Source organism: Mixophyes fleayi, chromosome 2 (genome assembly GCF_038048845.1).
Source record: "Mixophyes fleayi isolate aMixFle1 chromosome 2, aMixFle1.hap1, whole genome shotgun sequence".
In the NCBI taxonomy this organism is placed as follows: Eukaryota; Metazoa; Chordata; class Amphibia; order Anura; family Limnodynastidae; genus Mixophyes; species Mixophyes fleayi.
The window spans coordinates 315,988,407-316,001,337 of record NC_134403.1 but is presented as its reverse complement, the minus strand read 5'-3'; the positions used below and the strand labels follow the sequence as shown (position 1 = coordinate 316,001,337).

General features: G+C 42.1%; 1 protein-coding gene across 6 annotated transcripts in view; it reads right to left on the bottom strand.

Moving 5' to 3' along the window:
- Nucleotides 1-12,931, bottom strand: part of MLXIPL (MLX interacting protein like) — a 102,945-nt gene that overhangs the window by 44,940 nt on the left and 45,074 nt on the right. For all 6 annotated transcript variants that reach the window (XM_075196649.1, XM_075196650.1, XM_075196653.1 and 3 more), the window contains exons 5-7: nucleotides 7,424-7,468; nucleotides 6,150-6,324; nucleotides 4,407-4,487 (exon numbers count right to left, since the gene is read on the bottom strand). In XM_075196649.1, coding sequence (XP_075052750.1) covers nucleotides 4,407-4,487; nucleotides 6,150-6,324; nucleotides 7,424-7,468 — 301 coding nt within the window. The remainder of the gene's footprint in view (nucleotides 1-4,406; nucleotides 4,488-6,149; nucleotides 6,325-7,423; nucleotides 7,469-12,931) is intronic.

Genomic DNA, 12,931 nt, shown 5'->3' with positions numbered 1-12,931 from the left:
TTTCTTTGAGCATTAGTTTAATCCCAAATTAGATTTTTTTTTTAATATAAGACAAGAAGAGCTGTGTGTTGTCTGTGATGTGACTATTACTGTGACAGTCATTTCATAAGATGTAAGTGAACATAGAGGATACCTATAAACATTTTCCTTTTTTTGCAAGCATTTCAGTTAACACTTAAACAGGGTTTCATCTGATTATCAAATTATTATTCTCATTCCTTATAAAGCGCCATTGTAGTACTCACTGTACATTAAGGGTTTGTGATACAAATGAAAGAACATGCAATGACATGAAACAGAAGGTACAGATGGTCCTGCCCGGAGGCAATGGAATAACAATTGTTGGCAGAGATACATGCTCATGGATACAGCCATCGCATCAATTAATAGCTACAGGCAGCTCGCGGATACAGGTACCGCGCAACCATCGACGACAGGCAGAGTACCAGCTCCCAGCAGCTGGTACCAAAGATAAGGTGCCACAAGTATGTTGAGTACAGTTGGCCCAGGGAGGCGTGGCTTGTCAGCCAAAATGGAGAACGCAGGCAAATAATCAGCTCACATCCAGTGTTATACTTAATCTTATCTCCAATGACTTCAAAAACTGCAGCATCTGCCGCATAAGCAGACACTGGTTGCAACTAACCACATATTTCCAGTCTCACACCAAGCCTTGCACTGTTAGCAGAGTATAAGGCCTGCAGGCACTACTGAGAACTGTTAGCTGTGTGGTGCGGAAAAGACCTGGCCAATCACCTGGACTGCTGTGTATTACATCTATCTACCTGTGGAGTCCAGGTGTCCAACTCAAACTAATTCTTAACAAAGCTGAATCGGTCTCAGGTTTGGAGGCTTTTCTGAAAGCGATACTCGACCAACTACCTAGTAACCTTGTGCAGAGCCTCAAGGGTCGATCATATCTGTCTCAATACAGCTTTAAGTCAACCCACAGCATTGCCTGCACAAATTCTGTATCACCAGAGTCCTAAGCTGAGTACCTAGGTTGGCCGCCACTGAGAGTAGACCGCCCCTGCAAAGCAGCGGAACACCGCTGAGTTAAACAGTGACCTCCTGGCAGCTTTCCAGGCCCCTCAACTACTTGGTAAAAGCAAGTGGGCCAGACCACCAGTGACTAGAAGCAAATTGCGTTTTCAGCACTTAATATGTTTTTTAATTCTGTGCAAGCGAACAAAGTACTAGTTCCGAAAATGCCAAAAACACAATTTGTATCCAACTCAAGACCCCTTGGGTGACTATATTATGAAAGTAGATCTTGCATTATACACCGGCTACTGGATTGGAAGTTTGTTTTATATACTAGCAACCAGATTTAGGGTTTCTCTAGTATATAAGCCACTACATTGGGGTGTGTTTTATACACTAGCCACCCAACAAGGTCAGTTTTGCACACTAGCCACCAGATTATAGTCTGCTTTGTACACTAGCCATGAGAGTAGTCTCTGCTTTGTATGCTAGCCATCAAAATGAGCTTTACATTTTGTATACTCATTAACAGAAGAGGAGAAATATAGTCATAGGCCCTGAGTGTCAATAACCAGAGCAATTTTCTTAAATGTGTGATGCACTTAGCTCATTGGCAACAAGATTTCTCTTTTAAGTGAAAAACACATAGGCACAAAATAATAAAGTGGGATTTTATCTTCATTTTTCTAATTTTTTTCATTTTTATTTGCAGCTTTTGTTGTTATATATTTTATTGTAACCTAGAGAGATTTTAAAGAATGTCAGGAGATTCCAATAGGGCAGTTTACTTAGATCAACTAGTGTAGGCTGGCAGAAGAGCAGACCAGCAATCCAGCAATAAGTGAGCAGCTCACAACTTTAATGGATTTTTATACACTGAATTGCAACTCTGTAAGGTACATCCACTTCAAAGTGATTTGCTGCCATATCTGCTCTCGGAACAATCTCAATTAGCCTGTAGTCAGAATTAGACAGTGAATAGACTTAATAACATGTTGCAATGGTGATGCAGGTCCTTGACGACTCCTATGTATCCCATAGTTGTTCAAACTTATTTGGATCTTAATTCTAGGTAAGTTGCTCCATTTCATTTCACAGATGATTGATTGGATTAAGATCTGGTGACCGGGAGGCCCCTGAATGAAGCTGAATTAACTTTCATGTACTAAAAACCATCCCATACAATACATTATTTACTGCACCAAAGATGTGCATGACAAACTGCAATTAGCGATTTTAAATCAGACACTGATTATCAGCTCAGGAATATATAGAACAAATCACATATTTAATGCAGCAGTACTACATTAAAGACTTACTGAGTATACATCCAATAGTTTAATAGTCATATGCATTTAGCGTTCTGTCATGTTACAAAGGATAAATGTCATATGTTCCTTTAAAGATATTTGCAACATACCAACTGCCAAATTTATAATAAAGCAATAATATTACTTTATACATACACAAACATATACATACTGTATGTAAACAATTTATTTATGTTGTTTTTGCAAAATTACTATTGACACTAGTGGCTGTCACACTCACTGCTGACACACCCGGGAGTACTGTACGTTTCCATGTCACCAAGAACTTTTCAAAATCTTAGCTATGACAACATGACCTTTTCACAGCATTTACTTCCATTTAACCTAGAGCGGCGGTTCCCAAACTGTGCGCCGCGGCTCCCAGGGGTGCCGCGGCGCTGTCACTGGGGTGCCGCGGGCCAGCCATAAAAAACAGAAAGAACACAGAAACTTACCAATCCGCCGGGAGCCGGGACCCAGCAGCCTCCTCTCTCCCGCAGCTGTCACTGAATATCGACGTCAGTAACAAGCTGCTGCGGGAGAGAGGAGGCTGCTGGGTCCCGGCGCCCCGGCGGATTGGTAAGTTTCCGTGTTCTTTCTGTTTTTTATGGCTGGCGCGGGGCAGAGAAGGGGGGACAGAGAGCAGAGGATGGTGACAGCGGTGCAGAGAAGGGGGGACAGAGAGCAGAGGATGGTGACAGCGGGCAGAGAAGGGGGGACAGAGAGCAGAGGATGGTGACAGCGGTGCAGAGAAGGGGGGACAGAGAGCAGAGGATGGTGACAGCGGGCAGAGAAGGGGGGACAGCGGGGCAGAGAAGGGGGGACAGAGAGCAGAGGATGGTGACAGAGGGCAGAGGATGGTGACAGAGGGCAGAGGGGCAGAGGAGGGTGACAGCGGGGCAGAGGAGAGGCACAGCGGGGCAGAGGAGGGGGGCAGAGGAGGGGCACAGCGTGAGAGGGGCAGTGGAGGGGGACACAGCGTGAGAGGGGCAGTGGAGGAGGACACAGCGTGAGAGGGGCAGTGGAGGAGGACACAGCGTGAGAGGGGCAGTGGAGGAGGACACAGCGTGAGAGGGGCAGTGGAGGAGGACACAGCGTGAGAGGGGCAGTGGAGGAGGACACAGCGTGAGAGGGGCAGTGGAGGGGGACACAGCGTGAGAGGGGCAGTGGAGGGGGACACAGCATGAGAGGGGCAGTGGAGGGGGACACAGCGTGAGAGGGGCAGTGGAGGGGGACACAGCGTGAGTGGGGCAGTGGAGGAGGACAGCGTGAGAGGGCCAGTGGAGGGGGACACAGCGTGAGAGGGGCAGTGGAGGGGGACACAGCGTGAGAGGGGCAGTGGAGGGGCACACAGATTGAGAGAGGGCAGTGGAGGGGGACACAGATTGAGAGAGGGCAGTGGAGGGGGACACAGCGTGAGAGGGGCAGTGGAGGGGGACACAGCGTGAGTGGGGCAGTGGAGGGGGACACAGCGTGAGTGGGGCAGTGGAGGGGGACACAGCCTGAGAAGGGCAGTGGAGGAGGACAGCGTGAGAGGGCCAGTGGAGGGGGACACAGCGTGAGAGGGGCAGTGGAGGGGGACACAGCGTGAGAGGGGCAGTGGAGGGGCACACAGATTGAGAGAGGGCAGTGGAGGGGGACACAGATTGAGAGAGGGCAGTGGAGGGGGACACAGCGTGAGAGGGGCAGTGGAGGGGGACAGCGTGACAGAGGGCAGAGGAGGGGACAGCGTGAGAGAGGGCAGAGGAGGGGGGGCAGCGTAAGAGGGCAGAGGAGGGGGGACAGCATGACAGAGAGCAGAGGAGGGGGCAGTGTGTCTGGATGCAGAGGGGGCAGTGTGTCTGGATGCAGAGGTGGCAGAGTGCCTGAGGGCAGAGTGTCTGGATGCAGAGGGGGCATTTTTGCATACAACTAAATAAGTATTTCTGTCCTGACCTAAATACTTATTACAATTTTTTGACCCAACTACTTCTAAAACAGGACTGCTCAATAATATTTGGAAGGGTGCCTTGAAAAAATTTGGAGACTCTAAGGGTGCCGCAAACTGCAAAAGTTTGGGAACCACTGACCTAGAGGTTGAAGCGATAATAAACAAAAGAAACCACAGTGTACCTGATATGTCCATGAAGTCATCGAGACTAGGTTGTAATGTTGCCAACTCTGGCTGGATCATATCTGCATTCCCAACATAATCTGTAATAGAAATCAGATCAACATAGAATAAAGGACAAATTATAGGGATAGGGGCAAAATCTGCACAAGTCTGAAATGGCGTATAGCACAAACAAATTATAGGTATTAAGAGTGATGGAGGCTCCAAATAAAACAAGTTGGATGCATTAACTTTGTTTCATATAGAGGTGCGCTTGACACCACAATCTCACGGCACTGGTTTGATAGGAGCCTCACATCACAGTGTGCTGTTGGGAGAACCTGTTACTCCCACTATCTAATTCTCAGTCTACAGCCTCCTCACATATTTACACTGCCTCTGCTACATGCAGCCCTATCCTCACTAAGATAAGCACATGAGTGGAGAGATCACTGCTTCCTACAAGATTAGCAAACTAAGTTCCTGAAATACTTTGTGCCACGATAAGCATTCTGATTAGCTTCAGGTTGTGCTATCCATTGTAAAACTGGAGACATAATGGATGGATGGGAGATGGTGATTGATTACAAAAACGTACTCACCCTATTCAAACTTAAAGCGGTCAATGTTATAATAAATCAAGCATAACCGTTGAAGACTGCAATTTATGTCTTAAAAAGCAAACAAAAGGTTTGAAAAAATGTGCTTGATTTATAATGAAGTTCCCATTTTTATCAGAAAATCGGTGACTGCCTTCAGTCAGCCCACGAAGTGTTTCAGTGACATCACTCTCAATAACGCTGGTTTAGTTCAAGGAATAGCTTACGTCACTGTGTGTACACTTTAAACGATTAGGGTTTTTCACCTGATTATCGTGCCAATCATAGGATAAATGACCGTTTGGCTAGATATCACATTAGTGTGTACGAACCAACGATGAACGATTATCGTTCCAAAGCACATTGTATCGTTTGATTTGATCTCGTTCAACAATGGACCAATTTCGTTCCAATTCTGCAGTGTGTACACTCTCATGACCAGCAGTGTAGGCAGATCTCCATAGAGTTTACAGAGTCACCATCTTTTCAGCTAATGGTTATGACAAATGAAGAGCACAGGTCTGAAAACTTGTAAAACATGCATAGTGTGCACACATGAATCAGCAGACTGATTGTGACTTTCAGTCCTTGGTAAAATCGTTAATGATTTGAAATTTCCTGTAGTGTGTACCCAGCCTTATACTAGGTGTATGTAACCAGGGTTTGCTTTTTCTAAGACTCATAAAATGATTGTCCTAACTAAATAAGGGAGGTAGGAAAGTGGAAAGTATGATGCTAGCCATGGCTCTACTCTTGTTTTCCCAGGAATAAATAGCTGTGACTGCAAAATGTAGAGGTCAGAATTATTGCCGCCATTGTTAACATAAACATTAATAGTGTTAACAAAAGGACCACTAAACCTAAAATACAAGTTACCTTAATATAAAAGAGCTACTAACAAGATTTACAAATATAAATATAAAAGTTCCCATTTCCTAGCAGAATTTTTTCTGTAAAGCTGAGTGCATGCTATTGTTCTCTGTTGTCAACAACTTTAAGTCAGTTATTAGCAATTATTATTAGCTTATGTAAATGCACTTACATGCATAGGATCCCTATGATGCCTGCGTATAAATATTCACCTCTTACATAAAGTAGGGTTCCTTTAGATGCATATAGTGCAAGGAAATAGGTACAAAACACAAAGACAAAAGTAGTACATACCAAAATCTGAATATTGATGAGGAGGAGGTAGACCGTGAGTTGTGGTGAACAGAGTGTCAGAGATGTCAGTTAAGAAGTAATCTAGATCATACAGCATATCCTCCTCTTGTCCACGTACTTCTTCCAACAAGGTGCATGCAGCAAACATTTCATTACCTCTCCAGGAGGGGGCTCCCTATGCACAGAAAATGAGATACAGCAATTGCTACTCTTGCACAGACCACTACAGATTCCATGACTTTTAAGATGCTCTTTCAATCATTTATTAAATATGTTTTTGTTCATTCTTAAAATAAATGAAAATGTGAAAATTGCTCAACTATTATTAGCTATTAGAATGTATGAATTGTAAACCTATGCATACAAAATTAAACGTCACTTCAAAAAAATGTAATAGAGAAAAGGGTGAACTAAGGCCATACATTTCCATCAGGTTGCCACAGTCAGGTAGTATAGGGGAGCCTAAGCAAAGCGGCCTCCCTTTCTGTGCTCTGGGTCCACAGCCATTAGAAAAGGTCTCAATTACACTAAGTACACCAGGTGGTAAGGTCTGATAATGAGGCAGAATACAGTAACAGCCTTGTGCCCAACAACCCAATCCTGATATCTCACTCCTCTTCCTTCCAGTCCAGCCTCCAACACCACAACTATGTCCTGTCAGAGGTCCAAGTGTAACCCTTTTGGACAGCTCTCCATCCTCCCTTTACAACAGCTGTTATTGGCTGTAATAGTTGTTAATTAAGCAGAAGATTACACTATTGATAATGACAACTGGGCAGCGATAGGTTCTGTTGGAAACGATACACATATGGATATATAGGACTATACATACCTTCATGCAGGGGCACAATTAAACATTATTGGAAACAGCAATATTTTGTGTTTTTTTACCCAGCACCCCATACATTTTACCCATACCCAGCACTGCAATAAAGTTATTACAGGCCCATTAGACACAAACAAAAAATCTTACATTCCCCAAAAAGTAATATTGACTTTAGGCATGCAAGGCTCCTATTATACATTATATAAACTACTCATTGTTGGGGTGATAAATGAATAAACAAGTTATTAATCAGAAATAATCATATGAATTAAATTTCCAGATTCAGGCTCAGGAGATACCTATTCCAGTACTGGCATAAAATACCCCAGAAAAAAGATTATATTGGAAGTCCAAGAACACAGTGTACAGCATATTCCTTTTCGGATAGGAGGGGGGTGGGGATGATTGGAGAAAAATGATTATGTGCTTACTATTTCATGATACTAACCTTTTGCTCTTGAAATGGTTTCCCATCCTGGTGAAGTTTTCGCAGCTGTAAGAAAAATACATTGGCAAATAAGTACAGGGTGATTCAAAAGTCGCAGTACACCCTTTTATTTCAAAAACTCTACAGGAAATTGGGAAACCTGAATACTCCAGTAAGGTATGGGTGACGTGGTCTATCTTTTACGGTATGTACCAAACATGGGCGCCATCTTGAAATCGGCCAATCGGCCCAATTCCTGTAGAGTTTTTGAAATAAAAGGGTGTACTGCGACTTTTGAATCACCCTGTACATTATATACATACAAAGTATGTTGGCGGTGTTGAAACATTATATTTTTAGTAAATTAATAAAATTAAATGAACTATTTTCAGTTTTACTAACATAATATATAATTTAAAATCACAGGTACTCGTGAGCTCACCCTCAAGATGTCAAATATAGACAATGAGATAGGGTAATTTTAAGCAATATCAAAGCATAAGTCATAATAGAAATGCAATATAGACTGCTTTCTTTTGCTATTGTATGCCAGCAAGCTAGATGAAGGTAAAGCGTAAAGTCACAATTATTAGTTTACTGTTTATTTAGATGTAGAATAATATAACATATTTGAAATGTACTAATTTTGATAATTTCTTGCAGATCTATAGAGCTCCATCTAGTGGCCAAAATCCATAATAGGCATACATTGTCATAGCCTCAAGAAAGCAATCCAAGAATCACAGATTAACAAGGACAGGCTCGGCTGTAGGCCAGGGGCGCACGGAGGATTCCCCGGGGGGGGGGGGGTGTTTCTCCCCGCCGACCCAAAAAAAACAAACAAAAAAAACACCCGAGAGAGAGCTGCTCCGTTTCGCCAGCGCTGTCCTATACAGCAGCCGCGGCGCTGTCTAAGAAGCGTCTGCAGCGGTGCTGTACACCGTCGCGGACGCTTCTTTGACAGCGCCGCGGCTGCTGTATAGGACAGAGGCGACTTAGCGCAGGGGGGGTTTCTAGAGACTCAGAAACCCCCCCTGCGTGCGCCACTGGGGGCATCTGCCCCCTGGGCCGGTCCCATGGTGGGCTACCTTGGGCTGGCTTACTGGGCCACCTTCATTTTTTTCCCTTTAAAATGCTCCTAATAGGCTGCTGAGTCAAGTCTTGGCCCTCAAGCTAACACTTGCCAGCCCTCGTCTGCAGATTAATGGCAAAAAAAAGTTACAACTCTTATATATTTTTATGTATTGAGGATCCTTACATGGATTGTCCTGAGGTATCCTATATAAATTATATATGTTTTTCTTGAGGTAACATGTATTGGTGGGTTCGGTACTCTTATGCTACCATACATTTAAATTGCGGGGAAAAATATGTCCGTATTCAACTACAAGCACTTCTAAAGAAATGTCTCTTGTTGAATACGGGTCTAAGTGCGCTCTGCTTTGACAGACACATTGCACTGCAGGATACGTCCAATATATATGTGTGGAATATTAAGTTCCAGCAGAACGCAGAGGAAAAAAAAAAAGTATTGAATGATTGTCACCTGGGAATAATATATTCGCTACTGACAAAATAGTTATAAAAATGTGTTGTTTTTTTTTCTACATGCAATATATCTATGTTTTTAATGTCTACTGTATAACATGTTTTTACAGTTGCTGCTGGTTGCAAACACATGTTCTAGCATACATACGCGACCGCCATCATATCAATAGGGACTTACACCTGCCCTGTAGCCGGTGCAAGTGATACGACAGAAAAACACGAGATGCCAAGGCTTGAATTGGATGTTGCTGTGTGCGCATGAGCTTGGCACGCCATTACTGTACACTGACTAAGTGCATACGCCAATTGCCCTCCCTGTTGCACTACTGAAATCCTAGTCTGTTGTAAGGGTCCTTTGTGCTTAAAGATGAATCGAACTTCTGCTGTTTTCACTGGTGTATAGTCCCGTTTCGGCCATGCGCAGATCGATTTTATGCAAAATACTGAACTTATCGGCATTGATGCCCCTTAATTAATCAGCCCCCATATGACCAGTTTCTGAGTAGCAGTTTAATTGCCTGATGGTGCCGGATAAAGAACAAACTTCTATGAAGTACTTTTTCTTCAGCTGTTTTCCTACTAGCCTATTACACTGAATGCAGATTTTTTTAAAAAAGTCAGAACAGATTATTTGCTTTCTTGACGGCAAAAATGTTGTTTAAAGACTTAGGGCTAGATTTACTAAACTGCGGGTTTGAAAAAGTGGAGATGTTGCCTATGGCAACCAATCAGATTCTAGCTTTCATTTATTTAGTGCATTCTACAAAATGACAGCTAGAATCTGATTGGTTGCTATAGGCAACAGCTCCACTTTTTCAAACCCGCAGTTTAGTATATATTGGAGTATACAGCAATCTTTACTCATCTACAGAGAAAGTGATCCTACTAAGGGTTAAAAAACTGTCCGAATAGGCCCAGAGGATCCCAAAAGGTTTTAGAATCACATTACAGCCTATTTTCTGTAAAGATGATGAAACTTGTGAGCCAAGTTGCAGCAAATCTGAAATAAATGTCGCTCTGACCTTACACTACTTACATTGGAAATTCTGCAAAAATAAATAATCACCTGCACTGGGCACAGCAGCAGGTAGGAAGGGACAGGGACGGGAGGGTGCGGGGCATATGTATGTCATATTTTCCTTTGCCACATTAGCTCCCACACCCCTCTCCTCTCATCACATACAACTCCTACTCTCCTTCGGGAGGGTGAGAGTTATATGGGATGTGGTGGGAGGGTAAGGGCCATATGTGTTATGCGGAGGAGGTATGGAGGGCAAATGTGACATGTGACAAGAACTGGAACTTAGACCACCATCGTATGTATTTCATAACTGCCAAGTTGTTAAATTGAATTCAAAGTTTGATTTAGTAGCTCAGGGTTAAAAGTAAACTCTAAAATGTTGTGTTTTCTTTCTATTTGAGCTTAAATGGCTATATTGTATAGAATTTTTTATATATTTTTACTTCGAATAGCAAGTAGGTCTGTGATTCTGTGACACTCTGTGGATGCAGGTGCACCTCACCTCACCTCATTCTCTTCTTGTTCATAGATGGACAGGAAAACTTCAGAGCAGGCGGGCGGCTATTTTGGGTTGCGGTAATGTGATTGCCTAGGGATTGTCTGATGGAAGGACTGGCTCTATATACTGGAGCTAGCTTAGGCATTCACTGCCTTTTATAAGTGCTGTGTCCTGTAAGTAGCTGAATTCTGTGAATTTGCAGATTCTTGTCAAGCTCGTTTCTGGACCTGTTATTATCCCTGATCCCGCCTGAATCTGACCATTGACGTTTCTCTGCTTACCCAGACCTTTGCCTGCATTAACCACTGATGTTTTGTTGCCTGCCCTGACCTATGCCTGCATTTATCCACTGTCTGATTTCTAAACTTGTGCTGCCTGCCCTGATCTCACCCTGCATATTGATTGTTCCAGTCTGGTCTTGGTATCTCTGGCTTCAAAGACCTGTTCCAGAGTCTGACCTCACTCCGGGATACACTGAACCTGCCTCAGGCCTGCTGGGCTCTCGCAGATCAACTTTCCAGCTGCACCGAACTTAGAGTAAGATTTTTCTACTTACGACTGTTTAGGATTCAGCCCTTGAATTGGTTTATTTCTGTTGGACCCTTTTGCACCAAATTTGACTTTACCCTTGTGACAGCATTGCTTAAGAGTTTGTCAGATAGCTGTTCATCCGCAAAATGCTTAGCGTGGCAAAATTCACAAATACTGTTCACGGAACCACAGTTATGAGTATTAATATTTGGTTCAACAAAGTTACTGACATCAAGAATGGCATCCCATTTTATTCACTGACTTTGTAGTCGTTGACGTGATATTACCTCTGTCCTGTTCACTCATCAATTGTTTTTTCTGTGACGGGCAATTTTCTGAGGAGTCAGATGTTCAAGGCGATGACGATTAAGTTTGCGTTCTCCTTAGTCATCAGTTATAGTTTGTCGTCGGGCTTTATCTCGTTCCGCCCTTCACCTTTTTGCTGCTTCTTGCTGTGCAGTTATTCCCACAGCAGCCTTTTTCTTTTTTAGGTGGCATCTCAGTTACATTTAAATTAATTAGTATATTCCTATTAATTTAACACTAAGTGCAAATAAAACGAATGGCCAGAAAATCGAGTCAATAACGAATAGCAAAGGCCGTTATAAATGGTAACTGCCCCTACCCCCCCAAAACTAAACAAACCAAACAAAAGAATATATATATATATATATATATATATACATATATATATATATATATATATATATATATATATATATATATATATATATATATATATAAAATCTAGTCAGTAGTAATAATCAAGTACACAAGAGTCATTTGCAAACAATATACCAAATTTGATTGTGTGTTTTGTGTGTGTATTTATGAAGGCGAGGAGCAGTGTCAGGGAAGGGCTGTTACATATTTTTAATTTTATAGGTATTTCAATGATATTATATACAATTGCTATCTCTACCTAAATCATGTCACCAATATAGAATTGAGTTCATTTGTAAAATTAAATATTTGTGCCCTAGATTATATATATTTTCAAGTTGAATGTTAGATTAGATCTACTTTAATCTTGTTAAATTACTGTATTTAAGTATTTGAATCATAGACTGTCTTTAATTGGCCCCAAATAATCATGTGACACCATTTAATTGTCAGACATACAGGGCCTGATCCATCTTTGGACGTAGGTCCAGTTGCCTGTCGTATCTTGTGTGACATTGTTCTGCTCATGCTCACACACAGACTTTACGCCAGTGAATACAAGTGCATGCAATTCAAGTGCAAACGCACATGACAATTCTGTAAGCCTACGATTTGAAGGGCGGAACGGTGGAGGCAAGGGGTGGACAGACGTAGCCAATGTACAGTAAAGGCGTGTCGAGGTGGAGCACACTCACATTTGTCCGATTCAAGCTTAGGGCCTCTCTCAGATAGGTGTTTTTTCAGCTGCATCACCTGCACCAGCTACAGGTCAAGTGTAAGTGCTGAGTGATAGTGAGGACGGTCATACATGCATGCTAGAACATGTGTTTGCACTTAAGAGAAACTGTAAAAATGCATTTTATGTATAGTAAGCATTAAGAATATAATGATTTATATGTAGTTCATGTAAAAAAACTACTTTTTTTTTTTAAATGTATTTTTATTAATGATTATACTATTAAGAGTTGTTAATGTATTTAATTTATTTTGCATTCTGATGGGTCTTTATATTGCACATATGCATTGTGTGTATCCTGCAGTGTTTTTCTGTCTGTTTGCATATGGCAAGTACAGTATAGCTAGATCGTACTTATATCCATATTCAAATGGAAATTGTGTTCACATTGCATTCCAAAATGTATATATGTATATATATATAAATGGTTTTCTATCATGCGAAAACCTGTGGTATACCTGCTTTTCTTTTATCATATTAATTTCAATAGGAATTTAAATCTTTAAAGTGATCATTGTTTTTTCCTGGAGG